Raw genomic sequence first — 25817 nt, 5'->3', positions numbered from 1 at the left:
ACAGGGGGTCTTCATGTTACACCGCTTTCCTTTTCCAGCGATGTCGTTGTGAATGTGAGTAGTGCGTAAAAAGTAAATACCTTCGTATTTCAACGTTGTTTGATTGCGTTTGTATAAAGTCTGGTAGGTATTGTATTAAATATAACCTAATAACTAAAATATTTGAATTAACCGGTGTGGATTCTTAACTCTGGGTTTTAACCGTACCTGTGGCCCAGATATGGTTGTGATGTGCGGGTCAGTAAATGGAGTACACCGTTTCAAGTCCTTTTATTAGGAGAAATAAATATGTTCTTCTGCGAAACCTGACGTTTTCTTTCTAAATGCTACTATATTGCGCTCTTTTGTATCAGTCGTAAGGAGGCGGTTATTGTTTGTAAGATTTCAATATTTTGTGCTTTTGTTATGATAAGCATGAATGGTGATGGCGCGCCACGTTTGGTTGAACTTAATCTTGTGAGTTTACAAGAACGTGTGTATTTCTTAAATCTGTTATTCATGGCGTATAAAAAAGTCTTGGGGAACGTTTTTACTTACATGTCTTTGCTTCCTTTATGTGAACATTCAATATAGACGTACAATGTAATAGTTAATCTCTGTCTACGGGTTGGAAGTCAAAATTGTTTAGAATAACAACAACTCGTAGTATTTATGTGATACGTAAGGTGAAATATTAATGACTTTTTTAACGTAAGTTCTATTCATAGCTCGAGTTTTGGGTAGTTCAACCATGATTACCAAGTGTTGTGAAACAGCCCCTAAGTACTACAGTCATGTAAAAAATAAAGTACACCCCCTTTCATTTAAATGGTTTTACATATCAGGGCATAAATAACAATCGTCTGGTCCTCACTAACTTCTGTATTTAGACAAATCTAGCCTCAGATAACAGACAACACATAACAGATTTCACTATGTCTTTATTCAACAAAAAGTAAGCTAAAATGCAGAAACCATGTGGGAAGAATTAAGTACACCCTTACTGCTTCCATAGGAATTAAGAAGGTAATTATCAGCCAGGTGCTGCTAATCAAATGCACTTGATTAGTTGATCATCAGGAAGTGTGACCACCTCTATAAAAGCAGAACTGTTGGCAGTTTGGTGATCTGGAGTATTCAGGTGTGTGTTAACACCATGCCAAGGAGAAAAGACATCAGCAATGAACTCAGAAAAGCAATTGTTGCTGCTCATCAATCTGGGAAGGGTTATAAGGCCATTTCCAAACAATTTGAAATCCATCATTCTACAGTGAGAAGGATTATTTACAAATGGAGAACATTCAAGACAGTTGTCAATCTTCCCAGGAGTGGGCGTCCCAGCAAATTCACCCCAAGGTCAGACCGTATAATGCTCAGAGAAATCGTAAAGAACCCAAGAGCTACATCTAGAGATCTACAGACCTGGTTAACATGTTAAATGTTAAAGTTCATGACGGTACGATCAGAAAAAGACTAAGCAAGTATGGCTTTCATGGAAGGGTAGCCAGGTAGCCAAAAAGAACATAGCAGCACGGCTTAGGTTGGCAAAGTTGCATCTGAACAAACCACAAGATTTCTGGAACAGTGTCCTTTGGACAGATGAGACCCAAGTGGAGATGTTTGGTCATTATGCACAACGCCATGTTGTGGCGAAAACCAAAAACAGCACAAACTCACCACAAACACCTCATACCAACCGTCAAGCACGGTAGTGGAGGGGTGATGATTGGGGCTTGTTTTGCAGCCGCAGGACTTGTGCACCTTGCAGTCATGGAGTCGACCATGAACTCCTTTTTAGACATTACCAAAGTATTCTAGAGACAAATGTAAGGGCATCTGTCCGACAGCTAAAGCTTGGCCGAAATTGGGTCATGAGACAGGACAACGATCCCAAGCACACCAGCAAATCTGCAACTGAATGGCTGAAAAAGAAAAGAATCAAGGTGTTGGAATGGCCAAGTCAAAGTCCAGACCTCAACCCCATTGAGATGCTGTCTGTGAGACCTGTAGAGAGCTGTGCATAAACAGGTGCCCTCAAACATCAGTGAACTGAAGCAATGTTGTAAAGAACAGTTTGCCAAAATTCCTCCAAAACGATGTGAGAGACCGATCAACTCATACAGAAAACGATTACTTCAAGTTATTGCTGCTATAGGTGGTTGTACAAGCTACTGAATCATGGGGTGGACTTAGTTTTTCACACATGACTTCTGCATTTTGGCTTATTTTTTGTTAAATAAATAATGACATAGTGGAATCTGTTCTGTGTTGTTTATCACCTGAGGTTAGATTTACCTAATTTTAGGACCTGGTAAGGTCCTGATATATAAAAACATAGAATTGAAAGAGGGTGTACTTTCTTTTTCACATGACTGTATATGTTGACTGCTGCCAGCTACGTCGCAGCGATGTAGTATTACAGTCTGTTGCATTTTTTGTGCAGGCTTTGTGAATTAGTATTCTCAATCTTTCTTTCAAAGTGCTGTTTGTCAAAAGATCAAATTTTGTCTTCAAGGTATTCCTGAACTAAAGGAACATGTCCCTCTATGATGACCTGGGAGTTGAGACCAGCGACACGAAAACGGAAGGCTGGTCCAAGAATTTCAAGCTGCTTCAGTCTCAGCTTCAGGTGAAGAAAGCAGCGCTGACACAGGCCAAGGTATGGGAGAATACCGTTTCATTGGTTAAATCAGTTAATATGATAACGATTTGAAGATGTCATAGTGTATACCATGATATGAACATGATGTAGATGATGCATAGGTCAGATTGATTTATTTATTCAGAAATATTTATTTTAAATTTCATCAAGATTTTTTAATTGGGACCTTTGGTTGGACCAGGGCACAAAGAAAATAACAGTAGAATGCACAGGAAGTTTTTCTTTTCAAAGCTGAAAATATTTTTAATGTAGTCTGAGGTGTGTTTTCGGTAAATATGATGTTTAAAAAGATTTAACACTTTTCCTCCTTTCAGAGCCAGCGTACAAAGCAGACTACAGTTTTAGCCCCGGTGATCGATCTGAAGAGAGGCAGCTCCAGTGATGACAGGCAGATCTCTGATACACCTCCCCATGTGGCAGCTGGCCTGAAAGTATGAACGTTTTGGGTTAATGTGGCTTTTTTACATTTTATTCTGCATTTGTTTTTAAACAGAATCGAGATCTTGACTTATTCTTTGTTGATAGGCAGTGATTGAGTATTGTGGTTTGTATGGGCAACTCTCCATCATGGTAACCTTTTACATATTAAGTAGGTAGTAAAGAATGGCCTTAGACAAATTAAACCTGCAAGGGCTGACCTACATTGATTTGTCAAATGTCATTTTCAAGTTTTCACCCTTTATTAAAGTAGCTACTGCTTTAATTAAAATTAAAAAAGTCAAAATAGTCTCTATAAAGTCAAATATAAATATTGCAACAGGCAGGGCTTGACTTCACATGTGCCTGAGGACTATTTTATGTGTTTGTGATTTAAAAGTGAAAGAGGCATTGGAACAGTTATAAATGAGAGGAGGCCATTCTAGCCAATCTAGTCCATTTGGTAGTTAGTAGTTTATTAATCCAGTGATCTCATCCAGCCTTTTCTAGAAAAAAACTAGGGCATCATATGTTCAGACTCCCACACCCTTTGCCTTCTGTTCTCAGTTTTAAATCACTTTCTGCATAGTTCCTACTTTTGTTTTCTGGTTCATGTTTTGAAGTTGTCCACTGGGTTGCCTTTCATTACTTGTATCAGTGCTACTATAAACGGAGACGGTTCTTGAATCTGCACGCTGCGTTTGTCCACAGTACTTTGAAAAGTCTCTATGACCCTACCTTATCTTTCACAGGACGCAGTGCCTACCGGGTTCTCCTCGGGCGACGTGCTGATCCCCTTGGCCGATGAGTACGACCCCATGTTTCCCAATGACTACGAGAAGGTAGTGAAGCGCCACCGAGAGGAGAGGCAGAGGCAGCGCGAGCAGGAGCGACAGAAGGAGATTGAAGAGAGAGAGAAGTAGGTGTAATATTGATCAGGAAGAAATAACGCATTTGATTGACAAGAGGCAGTAACCTTACAGAATTTCAGAAGCTGCTTGGAAGCTTGAGAGCTTATGCCTGGTTCAGACTCTGAAAATGGTTCAGACTGTTTCGCAGCGAAGGGCTGCAGGCAGATAAATCCATGAAGTCACAAATGTTTTGTCAGAGCAGTGCGATCTCAGGTCATTCTCATACTTTACATAGACATCTTCACTTTTTAGGATAGATGAAACTAATTCCTTTAAAACTAAAAATTGAGATGCAAATACATTATTTTTCTGGTTTTTAGAGATGCTTATGTTCTTTCAGAGAGTAAACAGTTATGGACAACAGAAAATATGGTGACCAGTCACTGGCATTAAACTTGCAAATAATAGAGCATATTACTATTTTACGGAAGTAAAATGTTCATACTGGGCCTCCATACTGTATTTCAGGTTGGATTTAATTAGATGTTAGAATGGGGTATTTGAATGAGGGGGGTGAATTTGGTTTTGGTGTAAAAAGACTGTATGTGTTTTGAAATTTAAAGAACAAGCACAGGTTCATTCAAAAGTAGAAAGAAGAAAAGAGAGAATTTATTTTTTTCCTGCTAGTTGCTTTGCAGTTCACACACTGACTCAGCTCCCCACTCCAGCTCCTTCATATTTAAAGACCGTGTTGTAGAATTTGGCCCAGGTCAGAATGTGTGAATGCCTGTCTGACCTGTGATGGACTGGCTTCCCATATGTGCCAGGATAGGCTCTGGCTCCCCTGTGGCCCTGAACTGGAAGAAGAGCTTAGAAAATGGATGAGTGGTTTCCTGTTTAATTGAAACTCTTTGGCCATTTGAATGAGAGACAAGTGTATGTCGGCTGCGCTTTATAAGAAGTAGATGGAAGTCTACACTAAAATGAAAATCTGAAGTCTGCATTTGCTATCGTTTTGTATTGTGACGTGCAGGAGACGGAAAGATAGGCATGAAGCTGCTCCCAGTGGATTTTCTAAGTGGCCGGATGCGGAATCTGATGAGGAGGATGACTATGAGAAGGAAAAAAGGAAAAGAAGTAAGTTTCTCTTCCTTTCCTGCTGGCTCAAGAAATATTTTGCTTTCTTTTGAGTTGCAGTTCATGAAACGTATCACTGTTGGTCATTCCCAGTATGATAACCAGTCTAACATGGGTGCATAAACCAAAACAGATCCCTGTTTCATAAAGGTTTTTTTCCCTCAAAAAATAGTTGGTACTGTCAGTCCAAGGTGGTATTCAGATTGCTGCCGAATAATTCACGTTTCTCCATTTTTTTTTATCATTTCTTCAGTATGAAAACTGACTTGTAATCTGTATATTTGCTTTCTTTCTGATACTTGAGTCATCCCTACACTTTCCTTACTCTTGGGGGCTGCCAGACACAGGGCTGCATCATTTTGGTGTGCCTGACGATTGTTTTGCTGCTGATCTGTTACAGGTATGGGAGGAGCAGCAATTGCACCTCCAACATCCCTGGTGGAAAAGGACAGAGAACGTAAGTCGTTGGGAAATTGAGACACTTTCTGGGTTTGAAAACGGGAAGCTTGATGCAGTAGTTTTACTGTTTTTTAAATATTCTTAGCAACACTTTAAAGTAGGTAGGCAGGTAAGGCTTGGCAGAGCATCACAAAGGAAAAAAATCAAGAGTCTGGTGATGTCAGTGGGCTGCGTTCTTGTAGCGGGCATTGCATGTAGATAGAATGGGACCAAATACAACTTAAAACTGGTTTAATTCGGCTTTGTTAATTTGTCACAATACTTACAGGGACATGAAAGTTGGGGGGGATTGAACACAAAAACATGGTTTGTTTTATGGCCTGCAGTTTGTGTAGTTGAATACAAGGTGGCGCTATAAAGCAAGAAATTGGCCGTTTTCAAATGGATGCATGTTGATTTCTTTTTTTTTATATATATGTAGTACATATTTAGGGTTTGTTCAATTAAAATGCTGACATTTTAAAGTTTTGGAGTTCCTGCTAACTCTACCCCTGTAGTGTTTTTCAATAATGCTGCAAAAAGCATCTAAAGCTTGATGTTTGCTTTTAACCTTCAGTTATAGCTACAACATATCCGTATGAAGAGGAGGCCAGGCCTCGTATTCCTTCTTCTAAAGCCGCTATCCCTCCTCCCATGTACGACGAGCCGGAGAGGCCCCGCTCCCCACCAGGGCCCACCAACTCTTTCCTTGCCAACATGGGGTAGGTGTCAAGGTGCAGAGCTGTGAGGAGCATAGGTATTAGGACAGTGAAGTGGAATTTGTCATTTGTGCTGTGGGGTGATCAAACTTGTACTTCAAATCAAAAGATTAATATGAGGCGAAAGTGGAGACTTTTAGCTTTTTTGGTATTATTTTGCACATGTGTTTAGCCTCGTTGGAAAAATGTCATGTGTCACGTTCAATCCCCTCATTTCAGGCGAGTATAAATATTGGGACATATGGTTGACAGGCTTTTCTAATTGCTCAGATTTTCCATGATGCATTAATTGTGAAAACATTAAAAGAGCTGTGAATTTGCAGCATTGGTCCCAGACTTTGGAGTTTACCTTTGGATCTGCCTCTTGAGTTAGAAGGCAGAAACCCAGATGAAGACTAGGGAGTTGGCTGTGACTGAAAAGCAAGCAATTGTGAAGACGAAAGCAAAGAAAATTCCAAATAGAAATATTCCAGAGAGATTGGGCATTGCAGAATCAACAATATGGAATGTCTTGAAAAAGAATGAAACTACTGGAGGAGCCATTAATAGAGAAAGACCAGGTCATGCAAGAAAAACGACAGCAATTGATGACAGAAAAAGAGCTAAAGAGCTGTGAAGAAAACCCCTAAAATAACAGTCAAAGAGTTTGTAGACATTCTTCAGAGTGTAGAGGTGAAAGTGTCTCAATTCACTGTGCGCAGAAGAGTTTGGCAGCAGAATTTCAAGGGCTGCACTGCAAGATGCAAATCTCTCATCAGCACTAAGAACGGAAAGGCTAGATTAGAATTAGCAAAGAGGTACCAAGATAAACCACAATAGTTATGCAACAAAGATTTATGGACAGTGAAGACTAACAAATCTTTATCAAAGCTTCAGAAAAGCAAAAGTGCAGAGAAAAAGGAGCTGCAAATGATCCTAAGCACATGCATCTCTTGTGAAGCATAGTAGTGTAATGGCTTGGGAATACAGGGCTGTCTTTCGAACTAAAATTAAAAAAACACAGATTATTTAAAGTAGGTAGGCAGGTAAGGCTTGGTAGAGCATCTCAAAAGCAAAAATCAAGAGTCTGGTGATATCAGTGGGCTGCGTTCTTGTAGCGGGCATTGCATGTAAATAGTATGTGACCAAATACTAACTTTAAACTGGTTTAATTCAGCTTTGTTAATTTGTCATAGTACTTACACTGACATAAAAGTTGGGGGAATTGAACACAAAAACATGGTTTTGTTCTACATGATTTAATGCATATGCACAAAAATATCAGAGTGTGAGACAGAAGGCCTTGTGTAAAACTTAATTCATAAGACAAAAATGAGTGATTTAATTTAATTCAACTTTGTCATATACTCTACTTACACGGGTGCATAGTATAGTGAAAAGTTTCTCATTAGTCACTCAGGTGCAGTATATAAATAGAACAGAAGACAAGACAATAGACAGTAACACAATAACATAACAGTGTAATCAAAACTGTGCAAATACGCAAACAGAGAAATTAGTACAACAGGACAAAAACAGTGCGAAAGTAATTCGGGGAACGGTGCAAAAATAATACGGTGATTCATAATAAATATTACAACTAGATACAGTTTTAAGTACAATTTAAGTACAAGTTTTAAGTACAATTACAATAAGACCTTTTGAGAACAGGTGTAGTACACCAACCTGGTAATTAGCAATTTATTGGCCAACGTTTAGGTTTACATATGTTTCACCCCTACATGAATATATCATTAACTATTTTAGTTTTAATTCTCTCCATTTGTTTTACATTTGAAGCAACGTGTAGAAATACACTGTGCAAAATGTTATCTTTTTTTGTGGTGTAGTCAGAACTCTTATTACATAATGGGATTTGTGAAAAAATAATGGGCTGTTTGCATAAACCTTTTACGAATACAAACAAAAGCCTTTTTGTACGTCAGAAATTACCCGTTGAGACAGATGTCAGAAGTAGTCATTACAAAGAGGATTGCATGGAAAGAGTTTTCCACCTTGCCAGAGCATTGTTTGTTCGAACAAGCGCAGAAGAAATAAAAGCCTATGTGGCCGTACACACCCTGCAACACACATGCAGGAACTAGGAACATTTTTGCGTAACCAAACAAATATTTCTCTAAGGCAAACATCAGAATGTAAAAATGGGGGGTTTACATAGTATTAACTTAATATACAATTCTTAGTACTGTGTTTTCTGTTTTTCCTATTGTCTCAGAGGAACAGTGGCTCACAAAATCATGCAGAAGTACGGCTTTCGAGAAGGTCAGGGACTGGGAAAACACGAACAGGGGCTAAGCACTGCACTCTCCGTGGAGAAGACCAGCAAGAGAGGAGGGAAAATCATCGTTGGAGATGTTGCGGACAAGAGTACCTTTCTTCTACACTTGCTTCCTTAATGCACAGAGTCAGGAGTCTGCGGTTCTTGTACAAGGACCCTGTTTATATGCAGCTTCAAAAAAAGAATGTGGTCTAAAATAGGTGTCTAGGCCTGTAGATGCTATAATTAGCTTATTCATCCGACAATAACATTGACCAGGCAAAGAAATGATAGTTTGTAGGTGCATGACCTCTGCCCTGGGTGTGAGCTAATGAGTGCTTATGGAGAAGAAATAATGAGGCAGGTTTGCAAGCAGACTGCCCTGCTGTTATCATTAGTCCAGGGTTTTTTTTTATTAAATTATATGTGCACGCATGGGAAAAAATACTCATTTTAAATCTAAATAAGCATGATCTGGAATTATTTGATAACTCTGTTCTTGGGTAGGTGTTATTATAAGTTAAACTATAATTGCCCTCTTATTTGACATATATATTATCAGCCATTATGTTGTTTAGAGGAATGGCCTAGAATAAATTCTTGGTTTCTAGTTCCAAGAATAATTTTTGGATGCATTTTATGTCCAGTTATTTTTTAGTTCACAGTTGGAATATACTTAGTCTCTGATTCCAAGATTGTGGGAACAGGTCACACCTTTCATATAACTTGGTTTGCTTATATTGTCATTTTTGGAATAATTTCCTCATTGTCATATTGTATTAATTGAATAATAATGGTTTAATACAGGACTTCAAGTATAACCATAAAGAATTTAGTTTCCATATGTATTTGTCCCTAAGCAGCAGGAGCAAGTCAGACTGTAATGCCTGTGAGTGAAATGCCCCAATGGAATTCAGGTACTAAAGGTTTATCATTTTATTTAGATTCTCTCTTTTCTTTAATTTTTCCTTTTCTTTTTCACTAGATATCCTTCTAATAAGCAAAACCGTTATGCAATGAAATGTGGGTAATGGCTTAAAAAGTATTCTAATTTTATTTAACTTGATTTTAGCAGTGAACTAGAAACCAAACAGATTTTATTTTAGGCCTCAACAGAACCAATCTTCTTTACTTTTTTGGCCATTGAAGACTGAGTAATTTTGCGAGTAGGGAAAAAAGGCTTTTAATGAGAAGAAAGTATTGATGTCCGATTACAGTTTACACACAAAAGTGATGCTGACAGATGTTGTTTTTCTTAAATTATACCCAGCATAATTTGGCTTAATTCGGACAATTATAACAAACATCTCAAGTTCTTCTTTAAACTGAATCATCACCCTTCTCATCATAGTGGATAGATTATATGGGACTGTAGTACAAAGTTATGCAATATGATGTTTTGTGAGTTCAGACTTTATTGGCACTGTCTAGAAGACTTTTTAAATATATTTTTCCTGTTTCTTTACAGCCGAAGCAGCAAAGAAAACAGATGGCAACCCACTAACGGAGATCTTGAAATGCCCAACAAAAGTTGTGTTGCTTAGGGTAAGGGAATTATTAACCCGATGTTTAAGGTTTCTTTCTTAAAGTCACAGCTCAAATGTTTAAAAAGTGGGATGAGCAGAAGTGGCCTGAGTCATAAGAACAACTCTAGCAGCTTTCCTGTAGCAGGTTAAGTGCTTAAGTGCTTTAGTGCTTAATTTGCATTAATGGAAAAACAATATTTTTTCATCTTCTTCAAAATTTATCTTGCAGAAATCAAAGTAGAATAAAGTTTTTATTTCTAAACCTGCGGTTTTCAACTAGATGCAAACTGGTTGTGAGCAGGCAGAACAGCTGGCTCAAATATTTAAAATACCATGTACTATACTTCCTTTGCTGGCATGGCTCTGAGGGGCTATTGTAGGCAGACGGTTAGGCGAATAACCTGTCTGTTGGCAGTAGCTGAAGTGTGCTCTATCCTGCCACTGCAGGAACTTCGAATACCTGGTGACTGCTGGGCTGTTACTCTCAAAAGACAGCCTGATAAGAAAAATAGGATGAAATTTATAATTTTTGTTGACCATCGCCAACTTAGTTGTCCTGGTCTGTATACTGTGAGATAAGCCTGTGCTGAATCAGGCTCTTCATCTGTCCATAGCGTGAAGACGGTTCTCCTCAGGCAGTCAGTTACCTTTTCTAAATGTGACTCATCCACATGTTTTGTGGCAGAACATGGTGGGAAGTGGAGAGGTGGATGAAGACTTGGAGGCAGAGACCAAAGAGGAATGTGAGAAATATGGCAAAGTGGTGAAGTGTGTCATTTTTGAGGTGAGAGCCGATCCTCTCTTTACTGTGTACCTGGGCTCATTGCCATTCAACTTATTATACAGGTTGTGATTGGTAAGACGTGATAAGAATTATTGTCGGAGAACTGTGCACTCCTTGCCAAAATGTGATTACTTAATGTTGTATGTACTATTGGAGCGTAACTTGAGTAGTGTGTTAGTATTTCTGGCCTAATGGATTCTGTGGTTTTACTGCAGATGACATTAGTTTAATTCATTACATAACTAAATATTTCCTGACCGCCAAAGGAAGAAAATAAATTCCAAGTTTTATATTTACTGGAATTAAGTTGTGGGAAACTAGTCCGTATTTATAGAATTCTATAGTACCCTATCACAAATATTAAGTTGTCCTGCTACAGGTGAATCATCTCATGCAACTACCATCTTTCAGGCCTTTTCCTGAATTTTGAATAGAAAATCAACTTATGAAGTCTTACATAGGTTAGGCATTAAGTAATTTGAAGAGCCATTTGCTCTATATGTAACATCCCCCTGTAATCCAAGAACACTGATTTACTGGTGGTACACAGGAACCATGTTAAGTTGAAAAATAGAAAAGAAATGCAGTGTTGCAATATTTTGTAGTCTTATTCTGGTATCATGCCTGGGGAACCCGACACACTTGAAGAAACACTATTTCTTCTTTCTACTTTTCAGAAGGGAATTAGCCTCTACTTGTTCTACTCCCACCCTGATCACATTAGCAATTGAAACACTGTATTGTTTTTAAAATGACGTTTTAGAATTAGGAATAAACTTACTTGTTCCTTAGTTTCCCTTGGTTTTAGAATGTTTTGTGATGAATTATATCTAAATTTTATTTTGGATATCCTTTGCTATGGTTGAAAAAGTGCTCAGGGATGTATTCGTATGAAGACCTCTACATAAAAATAAATATCTGAGACTTCTAGACACATCTGTTTTCTTTTTCTTTTCTTTTTTTCAGATTTCTGGAGTAACTGATGATGAGGCAGTTAGAATATTCTTGGAGTTTGAGAGAGTAGAGTCTGCCATAAAAGGTGAGATCACAAAGTGAATCACAAAAAGAAAGGACTGGTTGTTATAGCAGATGGTTCTTAGGGATGGTGACCAAAAATGAATTTAAATCAACTTTGTCAGCAAACCTCCTGGTTAGCACTGCATTTCACTTAAGTAGCTCCTTTCTTTCTAAATGTTATAATTTTTTTAAAAGCCTGTATTTAGCACTGTTACATTTCCTTCTCACTGTCATCACATCCTTAAACTGGATCAAAGTTTTTCTTAATAGCCAAAAAAAGCATATTACTAATATATATATACACTTCATAACTTTGCAAGATAATTTGTGTTTTTAGGCAACAGCTGTTAAATGCTGACAAGCGAATGAGGATCTTCTTGACTAAATATAGCAGCCTAACTATTAGGTTTAGGAGATGCTGAAGAATATAAATAGCTGTGCATTGCAGCAAAGCACACTGTAAATGACTTCAGTAAATAGGGCTGTGAATAATGTCAAAGTAACAACATACTGGTGTAGTTGTGGACACTTGAAACTTGTCACAAAGATATCGTTAATGTTGTCCTGAAATGTATGTAATGTTTTTGTGCTTCGGCTCTCTGTGGGCCAGCAGAATCAAGGCCATAAGGAGCTGTTCTGATCTAGTGTCAGGCCTATACTTTAAATTGAAGGAGACCTTGCCTATGGCCACCATGCATCAAGTATTGTTTCTGTTGACTGTGCTATGACATCTCTCGGCCGTGTTCGATGACTGGAGGGCAGGTGGTGGGTCCAGTCTGTGTATTTAAGACGGCTCTCTGGGGGGTGGGGGGTTTCACCAGTACACAGTGTATTTTAGCCCCTCCTGTCTTTCCGTCTCCTCTTTCATCTTCAGGTTAAAGAGAGTTTTATGGTCCTTCTGCCCCTATTTTAGCAGCAGTAGCATGGCTACGTGTCACATCCTTGTGGCATTCGTCCACATCTCAGATGTGTACTTTTAAAAAGCCGGAAATGTAATGCTACAAAACAATCTTGTGTTTTTATTGCCATATAATTATTGTAATTGAAAACTCTGGTGTTGCCTTATGTAACATCCAGTGGTCTCTCTCATTTCAGTTTCAATCAAATCAGTTATTTTCAAGGGGTACAGCTATCTGTGATAAATAGATCTAGTCATGTGTTTTGTGTATCCTCAAGAGTTATCTCTTACCTTCTGTGAAAGCTTTTGTTACCGAGAGGCACAAAAGTTGCTTTAAACTCTGGCAACATGTAAACTGCTTTTCTTCTTTTCTAGCTGTCGTGGATTTAAATGGAAGATACTTTGGTGGCCGCGTGGTAAAAGCCTGTTTCTATAATCTGGATAAGTTCAGAGTCCTGGACCTGGGTGAACAGGTCTGAATGAACTTTGGGACAGTCGAATCAGTGGTGTCGTACGTACTGTCAAAAAAAAAAACAGTGGACGTGGAACTTCTATTACCTTGGAGGACTGGAATGGGGAAAAAAACCCAACTTCATTTCTTTCCAGAAAAGCTACATTCGTTTTTTTAATTATTTTTGTGGCTTAAAAATGTATTTCTGTCAGTGTAAATTGTTTCTGACATTGCCTTTGTTTCCTTGTAGACTCAAAGAAAAAATGAAAATTGTTGTGTTTGGGGAGGGAGAAAAGCTGTTTTTATTATTGTGCAAAGTGAAAAGGAAGAAGCACTAGTCTGTGAATTTTGGTAGTTTTAAAAATATGGCGTTGCTAGGTTGTAGCCCTTTTAAAATGTGTAATATGTATTTCAGTTTTCAAATACATTGCACACAGAGAATAGTCATAAATATGTGATTAAGTTTCTATATGGAATTCTTGAGTTTATAGACCCACAGGCTTGTGTAAGTGCAACTAATAAATACTTTTTTTTAACTACTTTGTATTTTTTTGTAAATTATGTTCCCCTGGGATAGCTCTATCTTTTCCAAGGACTCGGATGTAAAAGTAAGAAAGTAATCCCTAAACGCCGAAAAACATGTGTAACGTATGACGGATTCTGGAACATTTAATGTTGGGGCTAACAGTTCAGTCTAAGAAGGTTAAATACAATGATACAATAAAATAATTAAAGGCAATATCTTTTACGCTTATCACTTCATTGTCACCACCGAGTAAATACAGGACTGAAGTCGACTGCAGATGTCATTCTCACGGTTTAATTTCCTTTTTGAAGACAGGCTTATTCCTTTTTTCACTCTGTATGTTACACAGTAACTATTTGCATTAAAAATGTAAATAGGTCCTATCTGAAGAGCTGTGAAGAAGCCGAGTGCATATTTGGGTATGTATCACTAAGTTCATATTCTGTACAGCAGGAACAGGCAGCTCTGGTCCTTGAATGCCAAGTACCTGCACATTTGAGAGGCACCTTTCAGTTTATGCTGGATTAAGATCTGGAAATCTCTGCAGAGTAGGCAGACTTCTTATCCTTGTATTAGGTTCAATTAAGTAGTTCTGAGATGTAATGGGAAAACCAGAAACAAACGTGGCATTTGAGGCTTGCCTACCCCTGCTGTTGTGTTTTTGATTATAAAAATTACTATTGTATATAGAATTAGGTACTGAATGTTAGGTAACCCATTCCGATGCAGGGAATGCAATTTAAATAAAAATAAGATTTTTTCAGTGGATTCATACTTCCCTCTTGTTAGAGGAAAAACAAATTCGAAAATTCGTTTGGGATTTTTTTAGGGAAATATCCCTGTCTTAGTCCTTTGAAGGCTTGTAAATGTATGACATCGTATCGGAATGAAAATGAACATTTTGCAGAAATGGAATTTTACCTCAGCTGCTTTTTGTTTCCTTCTGGTTTTGAAAGTATGGCTTAAAACACAAACTTTTTACATTTCCAGTCCCATATTGCACATATTCTACTTACCCGAGGTGAGGTTATTCTTAAAACTCGAACAATACTTTGTTAGAGTAAGGTGTCCCATGATAAATACCAGTTTAAGAAAACTAGGGAATGGAATATTCAAAGGTCTTTTTTTTACCCCATGGATGCCATGTAGCATAGTAGGCAATCGGTGTTAGGCAGGTGCGGAAAGCCTTGACTATTATCTGAGTTACACTGATGTGGCCACCATGAAGGGCAGCATCACAGGTTGTCAGTTTAATTACTATTATGGTAAGATGCTACATGCTGCCTTTAAAGGCACCAAAGTTGATTAGGGATGGCATGGCACTTAACAGTGCCTAGTTCCCTGGTCTTATTCTGGGCTATGAAAACTTCGTTATGTAATTTGCAGTTTTTTCCGCCCATGTTCTCAGGTTTCCTTTCCAGGGATATGCATGCTAGGTTAATTGGTGTCTTTAAATTGTCCCTTTGGGAGTATGTGCGTGCAATAATGTGTAATGCACTGTGGTCAGTTCTGCCTGCGCTGCACTTACTATACTCCAGGAATGTGTGCCTGTGACTCTCGCCTGAATAAAAGTCGCTTGGCTTTCTGATGAAGGATGAGTGAACAGGATTTTTTTTTCCAGAGTTTACTTAACTCTTAACTGAATACACAGAGTACCCTCCAAAAATATTCATACCCTCCTGAAATAGAAAGAAACACAAAATAGAATGAGTTATGAGATAGTCTTGCTTAAAACAACTTTAAAATTATAATAAGATCATTGTAATTATGTTGCTCAGAGAAAAGTCGTGTTTGTTGTAAAATACTGAATTCCAGAAAATGCGAAAATAACTTACAATAACTACTTGCTCTTTGGACGTGCAGAGGAAGCCTCCAGAACTATGGAGGACTCTGAAGTCTTCCGGTTTCCCTGGGGTATTTAAAGAGGTTACACATGAAAGGCATTAAATAGTAGCATACCTCTTGGTTAAGATCAAAGAGCTCTCTGCAGACAAATGGTCATTGATCTTCACAAGATGAGAGATGCAGCTGCAAAGAATCCCCAAAAGATGAGTCGACTACATGCCATAGTGGTATTTTTTCAGAATTCTGAGGTTTTGTGTAGCCCTCCCAGGAAGAGTATGAATATGTATGTTGCCATGGGCTCTAATACAAGAGGTTTATTAGGCAACAGCTGAAGACCTCCAACACAAACTCATTTTCAAGATACAAAGTATCGAAAACCACCATTCTTTGTCATTTGCTTAATGTCTGGGTTGCAAGGAAGTACCATTAATATTGATTTGGTAAATTGCATCTGAATGAGAATTGGAACCATGTCTTATGGTCATGTAAAGAGGAAATAGAGCTTTTTGGATATGCTCGTTATCATGTTTTGTGTAAAAAAGGTGAAAACTAGCCTAGTGTAACAATGATCCAAAGTACATCTCCAAACTGACAAGTTAACTGCACACAAAATAAATGTTCTCGGTTGGCCACCTCAGTGTGCAGACCTCAGTCCAATTGATCATTTGTGGTTTGAACTAAAAACAAAAACAGTTCAGCAATGAATAGGAGGACCTAGTGCAAATCTGCCTGGAGGAAAGTCAGAATTGCCAGAACCTCACAACACACTACAAGAGGTCTCTTGTCAGTATAGTCCTTGTCAGTGGAGGATTTACAAAATACTTACTACAGAGGTAGGAATAAATGTGACCCTAGTGTTTCCTGAATTTATGATAAACACAACATTTATCTGTGCAATGCTATTTAGATCAAGTCATCATTTTCAGCAGGACGTATTCAATACGCAAATCTGTTACATAGAGAATTCTCATGATTGTATGGGATGTTTTTTGTCCTAATTTAATGGAGGGTATGCAATGTGTGATTTCTGGAGTGTATATCTGAATATTGTTTTAACTATGCACACAACTGTGAGATGACTCGGTGTCATGGGTTACTTTTGCAAGGAATTTAATTTGGTACTGTAGCTCCAAAGACTTACACAAAAATATTTAGCCAGTAGTGATAAGTGAAAAGTGTACTTCAAATGAATGGAAAATGCAACAAATTGTATACAGAAACAAGTAATGTTACTCATAGGTATGGTGTCATAATCTGGAGCAACAGAAGTGTTACCAAATAATTATACAGGTCTCTCTGAAGATTTAATTTAGTACTACCACAAGCATTATTGATGATATCCTGAGGGAGATAAGACACTGTTTCTTAGAAGTGAGCTAAATAAAAGCGAGAGTACTCATACAGTGTAGTGTTTTTGCCTGGATGTGTGTGATTTGTCTATTTGTGCGTCTGCCTTCTGCCTTTAACCGAGGTCTCTAGCCTTCCTGGTGCAAACAGTAGGACAGGTGGAGATCAACAAACTTTAAATGACACAATGTTTGCCCACACACCACTCAATTACCACACAGTTGGTGGGAACACCTTAAGACTGTGTGGGGTGCAGGACAGGCTCGAACCAGTCCTGGGACAGGGGGAAGCACCACTGTAACACCTGGTCAACGGCACCCACTCATCTGGACTACCGCCCCGTCATCACGTCTCTCATTCAAGTCCCACGTTCTGGCCAGATCCTGAAAAAGAGACCTATAATCCTCAACCAGCCAGTGGGAATGGCAGCTGGCTGAAGCACAAGACACAGAGCCGGAGTGGAGAGGAGTCGGAGACAAGGGAGACCTCAACAGAGAGCCACAGAGGAAGACTCAGGCATCATCCTCCTCCCCCTACCCAGTATGGATGGGGAGAATATGCTAGGAGGAGCACGATGGACCACATTATATAGGACTGACAGAACTGATGAGAAGGCCACAGGCAACTGAAGGACTAAACGGAGTTGCCATGGCAGAAAGAGGCTCGCCCAGCCACAGGACTGAGAGGATTTGGGAAAGTGCCGCTGTATTCTGGGACGTTTGTTTTGGGTTATTGGGAAACATAAACTTCACTTGTTTCTGAGTGTGTCCCCCATATGGACACATTTCTGTTGTGGTGTTCTGATAGATACTTTATTGATCCCTTGAGGGAAATTGCAGTGCAACAGCAGCTTAACACAGACACAGTGTAACAAATGATACAATAATAATAATACAATACAATCATTACAGTGAGAAGTGCACTAAGAAGAGTTACTCACAGTCCAGAACACACAAAGAACAAACCAGAGCAGAACAGTTCACAAAAAAGTCGTATTGCACAATGTGACTATAAATACAAATGTATTGCACAGGTCCCTAGCATATATTGCACAATTCTGTTTATGGTTAGACAGTGATGCACTGTAATTGCTAGAGTCATAAAAAGAGGAATTATATAGTTCTACTCTCTTGAGCCGTTCTTGTGAGTGTGCTGACAGTTCTGGGAGATGCAATGAACCTGTTGCAGGGAGAAGGGTCCTAGCACCTTTAAAATTGCTAGGTGGCATCTACATGTCCTGCATGTTGGGGTCCCTTACCTGTGACATTAGTATCGTATTAATCTGAGGATCTAATTGAGCCACTTCTTGATAGAAGCCAGCCAGGGTTTGACAGCATGGTGGGTGGCTTGTTCCAGACTCCTACAACCCTTGGTGTACAATAAAAGCCTCCTGTTATCCATTTTAAATTGGTTTTCCATTAATCCAAGGAATGTGTAATCAATTGCAATATACCAAGGGCTGGAGAAACCGAAGTATAAACACCTTTTCCTGCACGCACAAGGAATATCTTTCCGATTGCAAATTAAATGCATCTGCGTTTTCTTGCAATATTATAAAAATACCATTTTGATCTGTTGAAATATAATCGATTTTAACCGCACAGTGCTGAAGTTTTAGGGTTGACTATTTACTTTCAGCCTTCACTTGAACAAAAACGCCTTCACCAAAACGCATTACAACAGCAGCTGTCTTATCAGAGTAACAGGAAGAAAACATGGAATTAATGTGAAGAATTGCGACACACTGACGTTTTACTTCCTTATGCAACATTTCCTGTAGAGATACAGTATTTCTGCATCAAAATAATATTTTTCTTTTTTTTTTTACACCACCTCGTATTACTGTTATAGACTAATCGTCTGACTACACGATGTGTTCGAGGAATGGTAAGTTTAAAATGCAGTCATTTAAGTTAATATGATAGGGAAAATGCTATTGACTCTCATTACCCAGACGTTTACCTCGCGTTTCAAATATGACGTAGCAGATATATATGCGAGGTAGTCATTTACTCTCTAAATTGTTTCCTTACTTAGATGTATAAGGAATCGGTGTACATACAGATCGGATTCAATGTGGGATAACAGAACGGAATGAAAATCTTAAATAAGAAATAGAGTAATGAGATTGACTGTGCTTATCGCTAAATTGTTTTACTCGAGCGCTTGTAGGTTTTACATGCCAAGTTCCGCATGATTAATATACTTGTGTGCATTTGCTATTAAAAAAAACCATTATTATTATAGGGTTTGCTATATGGTTAAACTTAAAAGTCTTTCTTCAGACATTTGGGACATCACTGCTTATTCAAGCAGATATCAGTGAAAATGGCAAAACATGAGACTTAGATAATCAGACGTTAAATTTATTGTGAAAGCGTCAAATGACCGTTACGCAAAAGGAAATCATTAACAAAAGCAAATAGACATTCACGACTGAAAAACGTTTATAAATAAAAATGCCTTATTGTTTGTTTATAACTAGAATTGTTTTATTTTAATTCAAATGATAGCCCTGGTATGTTTGCTATTAGTTTTTCGCGAATTAAGCATTTACTGGGTGAGCTGTATTTGGTGTGAAACACTGTGTGACAGTGTGACAGTTTTGACCAATAAATGAGCTCCTTTCCTTCCGAGTTCCTCTTCCCCGGTGGTGTTTCAACGCGAACGCGTTCTGTTTTATCTCTTGCTTTAGTGTTTGTGAGGTACGAAGAACAGGAAGTTTGATCGTTTGAGGATTTTGGTTTGGGGGAGGGTGTTGCTGTTTGGGTACAGCTGCTTATTTTCTTTCTTTCTACCTCCCAAGTCTTGTTTATTTGCTTGACATAGAAGCCGGAACTGCACCTTTTACCCTTAAAGACCGCACGATTCAAGAATCACACATGGACAGATTGGCCATAAATATATCAAACTGGAGCCGAAAGATATGCAACTGACACACTGCGTGAAATTCGGGAAAAGGTCAGGCTCTTATCGTGTCCAGTCTCGCTCTCCGTCGTATGTACAAGTACTATCAAAAGTATTCACCCCCTTGGAGTTTTGTTTCCACATTTTATTGTGTCACAACATGGAATCATAATGTGTTTAATTTGGCTTTTTTTTTGGTATGGATCGACACAGAACACTACGCAGTGTCAAAGTGAAATCTAACTTCCCGAATTAGTTATAAACATAAAAATTTGATTGCATTAAGTATTCACCCCCTTTACTATTATAAAAATAGTCCCAGCCTATAAAGGCACTGGAGCAATCAGTTGTCTTTAGAAGTCACATAACTCATTGAATGGAGTCCACCTGTGTGCAATTTAAGTGTTTCACATGAGTCCAGGTTAAATACACTTATCACTGGGAGATCCCACCTCTGATAAGTACAGGTCCCAATAAAAACTATGAAACTTTTTTCCCGAACTTCCCTTGGCGCTGTCTGCACTCTTGCGGGTCCCAGCTTCCTTACAGTTAGGATGCAGTTCCTTCAGCTAGGAGAATCAGGTCAGACGAACCTCAAATACATTGTGTCTCTGCATAATGCATTTACTAGGATCAGACATATCATCCTGCATCTCATAATTGGCAACCCACTGAAGCTATGCAGGTGTGAGCTTGGTCAGTACCTGGATGGGAGACCTCCTGTGGGAAAAACTAAGGTTGCTGCCTGAAGAGGTGTTAGTGGGGCCAGCAGGGGGTGCTCATTCTATGGTCTGTGTGGGTCCCAATGCTTTGTCAGTATAGTGACAAAGACATATACTGTGAAAAGGTGCTGTCCTTCAGAGTAGACATGAAACCGAGGTCCTGACTCTCTGTGGTCATTAAAAAATCCCAGGGAGTTTCTTGAAAAGATTAGGGGTGTAACCCCAGTGTCCTGGCCAAATTTCCCCCTGGACTTTACCACTCATGGCCTCCTTATAATCCCCGTCTATGAATTGGCTTCTCTTCTCCTTCCCACTGATAGCTGGTGAGTGGGGAGTGTACCCATCATCCTGGTGCTGCAGCACATTATTAGAGGGGAGTCCCCATTATGTGTAATGCACTTTGAGTGGAGTGTCCAGAAAAAGCGCTATAGAAGTGTAATTATTATTATCATTATCATTTGAGTGGACTACTGAAGTAATAGAAATGAATTGCACTTAAATGCTTTTAATTTCTAAGAATCCCAAACACTTTGGAATACAGATGGGGACACACTTTCTCCACCAGTGAAGTGCATCCTACACCCGTAATAGCCAGCAGCTTAGGACTTCATTTTGCATCTAATCTGCGGGACAGCACCTCCTAGTGGACAGTGTCCCCAGTCACCACCGGGGGGGTATTCGTTTGGATATTCTGGTCCAGGAGGAAGAGCGCCACCTACTGGTCCACCAACACCACTTAGTATGAAGGAGTATGGCTGCCCTTGTCTGCAGGATTATACCCCACTCCCCTCATAGCGTCTGTAAGAGGGGGTCTGTAGAAGCTAGTTCCCTCTGTCTCTTGACAATAGCTCAGCAGGGTTTTGGTATGCTGGCTGGCTGGGCCTTGGGAGACTTGAAAAAACCTGGTGTTCTTTTATGTTCTAGATTTCTATACTCCTAAATCTGAATTGAATTCTAAACTTAAATCCTACCCAAAACCACCCACATTGTGAATATAAACCACAGTTAATTTCTATAATGCAGAATACATGGAATAATTTAATTATTAATGATAAAATATTTATTTTTCAGAATTCATGAAAAACAGAAAAATAAGATAATTAGCTGCTTAAATTACTAAAGTTTCTGTCAGGTAATATTTTTCAAAAAATGAATTGTTGCCACTTGCAATTGGCTGTGGCTTTGACTTAAATTATAACAGGCTGTATAAGTCATCATGGTATTGATACCATATAATTTAAAGACAGTTAAACTATCGCCGCAGTAACACGCAAATATTTACACTTGCATCACCTAAGAAATTCTGCAACTCCTTTGATAATTGCTGATGTAGTTTTCCCCCTAGTCAGCAAGCTGCATTAAAAATAAAAACACAATTTCTATAAACAAATGTTTGTTGCATGGTAGGTCTAATTACAGAGATTTAAAAAAAATCAAGAAATTGTAATTTATTGACCTTGTGGCAGCTCAGGGCTGACTGAGAAAGATAAGATGCCGTAAAACAAATCGCTGGCTGGAGGTTCATACTTCCTGTCATGTTCATGTTTCATGCTATTTGACTTTTGAAAGTTAAAATTGCATTTTTATTTATTTCAAAACCATGGGAATACAGGACTTAAATGTAGAAACCATTGTATTTCTTCCTTTGTTAGCACACATTTGGTGCTTCTTCCTGGTACCCACAGTTCTACCAGGGGTCTTGGTGTAAAACCGATGGTGTGTGAAGTAATTAGATTGTCTGAGTGTCCATGTCACTTACTTGAGAGAGAAGAGTGTGACAGATACTTTAAGAGGATTCCTGTTTGCCATTATGGTGAAAAAACACTTTCAAGAAGCAAGTATCTGTTCAGAGGTCTCAGTCAGGGATTTCTGTAAATCATGGATTTTCGCGGTGGGATACATGTACGGTCAGCAATGGTAGTAAACAAAATCTTTCTACTGTTTTACTAGATGACAGTGAAAAGTCTCAGTCAAAATTGTCTAGAAATGATCATATTTTCCATGTGAGCTTTCCAACCTTGGACTGAACATCTTTGCATGAGGAATGAGACATTTTTATCCTCTCTGCTGCATTATGCAAACAAGCAAGATACAACTTTGTTTAACAAATTAATTCCTCTCTCCTCAGAGGGAGGCTTTACAAGAGAATTATGAAAACATATGCAATAATTAGCTTTTTTTTAGAAAATGACAGGTTTTACTGTGTTGTAGGGTAAAATGATTTATGAAAGCAACCACAGCTCATGGTACAAAATGAAAATCCTTGGAGCTAACTAGACTTCACCATTGCTCAAGGAAGTTGAAAGGCAAATGGAAAGCTTAAGTAAAAAAAGTTACCAAAAGTTTATTTTGTACATCATTTTCAAAGTGACTATGGTAGTGTCACATCCAGTAAATAAATGAATGTCAGTTTGGGAGGTAATGTCGATAATTGGGCTGCAGGAGTGTTACTTTCTTTTGTTCCTAGCTATTTTCAGTTCACACATTACTATTCACTCTGCTATCTTGAAAGAATTCTGAAAGCCCTAATGCTCACTGGTGGCATTGTATCTGTTAAAGCCTGTGGATTTCCTCCTGTGACTATGAGATAAAGAAGGGTTTCACTCTGTGTTTGGCAGCTGTTTGTTATTGTGTTTCCCTGTGAAAACATGAATAACAATAAGGTTCAGCAAAGCTGGCAAAAAGTAACATTCGGCAAAGAGAGCGGTTTACTGGCGGGACACTGAATATTCACTAAGTGTAGTGGTGCTTTTTGTTTTGCAGATTGACTGAAGAACCCAATCACCTACTGGTTTTATGAAATAGGCTGCTCCTTCATGTTTTCAAAGCACTTATGTTTGTTTTTTGTATTTAAGCTATGAGTGACTTGCGATCGAGTTTTACATTTGTAAAGAGAAGTGTTTTTCATTGACATGCAGATGTTTCTTACACGTGCTTGTGTATCACAGGCCGAGGCCATAGAATTACATGACTATAGTCATGTAATATAGAGTTGCAGGTAAAAGGATAATGTGTAATAATGTTACTAATGAGCATTGCCAAATACCCTCAAGCCAATTTAGTGAAACACTAAATCACTTTGATACTTCCTGCTATAAAAAATCCAACTAATCTCCATCCATCAATCATATTTACTCTTTGGATATATGGATATACTGTATATGTTCATAATATTATACAGTGTAGTTGTGTTTCTGCATTTGGAGATGACACATATGTTGATAAATAAGTTAAGGACTTCTGTCAACTCTGGTACAGCCTCGTGTGCAGTTCTGTTGCACTGCTCGGCTCATATGGAGAAAAGCTCAGTCTGTTTTCTTTCTCCTGTAGTAGTAAACAGAAAGTCAGGCTCCCTGTGCATGCAGCAGGAGTGGACACGGAGTGTTTGCAGTTTAAAATAGATACTTAGTGTCCTATATGAAGATCTACTGGGAAAAACCGGCTTGCTTCTTGAACAGCCACTCTAGATAAACAGAAGCAAGATGTTTTTCTGTTGATCTGACACATTCGCAGCAGCAACATTGTTTACTTTAACAGATCACAGCTGTTCGTGTTTCTCAGTTTGAAGGGACTGCCTCAAAAGTTGTGAAGACATCAATGCCCTGAAAGTTCCATCTTGTTGTATATGAGCAGGTATCGTCGAAATGTAAAGAACAGCATTGTGGTGCCATGTTTGATGATACATTACAGCAAAGTACAACTATCTGGAAGAACAAAGGTGAAAGACACTACAGGGTTGTTGTTGGCCTTGTGAAGTCTATGACACTACACTTACAAATTTCCATGGAATGCATTAAGAAATGCATATCTTCATTATGCAATGCACTCAGTGAAGCCTAATCTCACAGCATTCTTTGTTCCCCATAAAAAGCTGGAGGAAGTCCTTTCTTTTTCTTTGTCTTACGAAAAAAGGAACTGGAAAAAAAGTTTTTGCTTTTCTCCAGCATATTCATAAAGCTAAATATTGAAGTGCACAGTCATTATACAATGCTGAGCTCCAAAAGCCTTTATGTGCAGGAAATAAATAATATTGGAATCTTTGTTTGGTCACTTATACGAATAAAATATCAAAGGTCTCTGTTATTTTCTAAATTAAACATATTGCTTTGTATTAATTGATACCTCTTGTTTAAGAAAATCAATTGTCAAAATTGGTCTGTAAGTCAGTTGATCCTCCTAAATGCTTACAGTATAATGATCCTGAGATGAGTCGATATGATGCCTACACTTCAGTTTAACATTGTGATGCCTTAAACAGAACCTGTAGCTCTGAGTCACAGTTACAAGTGAGTGCTTTTGCTTTGCCAAATTCTTAAATTCCATATATAATGCTGATGTAATGTCCTGTTATATACAGAGCTTTATCCAAAATCTGTCCCCTCTCAGTATTTTATGCTGCGTAGCTCAGTTTCTCCACTCTTGCAACCACTCTTCTGTGACCACAGAGGGTGTGGTACACAATTACAGAATGCTGCATTTTAGAAACAAAACTGGTACACAACCAGTGAGAAGCATATGTTTGCAAGACGGAGGCTCTATAAGTACACCTACTTGGTCTCACCAGTACCTGCATTGTGCTATTATTAGCTGAGGTTTAGGGCACAGGTAGGAAGTGCCTTCTCCACCCACCAAATTAAAATAACTATTTTTTAATATGACATCAATATTATCTTCACTCTACTTATAGTACTTCCATTTGTGCAGCTTTTTTCTTCCCAAAACATCATGAAGCATACCACCTATCCACCAACAAAATACATTACCCATCTCGGTGACCCAGAGCTGGCTTTACACACCTGCAGTATCACTGAGCTGCAGGCCAGGTGGAGAAGTGAGAAACTACTTCACCTGTTGAATTGAGATGGTGAGAAAACCCAGGGTGGAATTTCATTTGGACACTGGGGTCCAAAATGTTAAATGGAATGTTTGGTAACATTTCTCCTTTGTTGAGCTATGGGATGTTTAATGACCAAGGTGTAAAGACTTCAGTTTAATGTTTCATCCAAAGGACAGGACCTCCTACAGCACAGTTTACAATTTCAATGTTTACAGTTTCAGGATGATCATATGACTCCACCGGTCTCCATTACTCTCAGAGATGGGACAAGATTTTTAAACTGCCCTTTACATTAACTTATAGATGTTAATTTATAAACTCAGAATTGCACTTTTACTGAGATGAAAATCAGTTCTTAATGCCTGTGAGCAGTACACATACTGATCAGCTGTTCAGTAACCTAACATCAGTCAGAAACCTACAAACCAGTAACACTACTCAGCATTCCACATAGTCTGATAGTTCCCAGGAATGTTGAACAGCAATGTTGCCTTACA

The 25817-nt window shown here is 38.6% G+C and overlaps 1 protein-coding gene across 4 annotated transcripts; it reads left to right on the top strand.

Annotated features, from left to right (window-relative positions):
- On the top strand, window positions 1-13875 carry rbm17 (RNA binding motif protein 17). 4 transcript variants are annotated; one of them, XM_088923191.1, is made up of 13 exons: window positions 1-54; window positions 2495-2638; window positions 2956-3072; window positions 3811-3977; window positions 4943-5046; window positions 5447-5503; window positions 6062-6206; window positions 8419-8570; window positions 9324-9377; window positions 9929-10005; window positions 10672-10770; window positions 11737-11809; window positions 13061-13875. In XM_088923191.1, the coding sequence occupies exons 2-13, from the start codon at window positions 2516-2518 to the stop codon at window positions 13162-13164; spliced, it is 1272 nt and encodes a 423-aa protein (XP_088779317.1). In that variant the 5' UTR covers window positions 1-54; window positions 2495-2515; the 3' UTR covers window positions 13165-13875. The 4 variants fall into 4 exon arrangements, with proteins under 4 accessions (XP_088779317.1, XP_088779315.1, XP_088779316.1 ...); XM_088923189.1 differs by having other exon boundaries at window positions 9321-9377; XM_088923190.1 differs by having other exon boundaries at window positions 26-123.
- Window positions 13876-25817: the final 11942 nt, after the last annotated feature.

This window comes from Atractosteus spatula, chromosome 8 (assembly GCF_055471065.1).
Source record: "Atractosteus spatula isolate fAtrSpa1 chromosome 8, fAtrSpa1.hap1, whole genome shotgun sequence".
NCBI classification, from domain to species: domain Eukaryota; kingdom Metazoa; phylum Chordata; class Actinopteri; order Semionotiformes; family Lepisosteidae; genus Atractosteus; species Atractosteus spatula.
The sequence above is the reverse complement of the archived record's forward strand: the minus strand, read 5'-3'. Positions and strand labels throughout refer to the sequence as shown.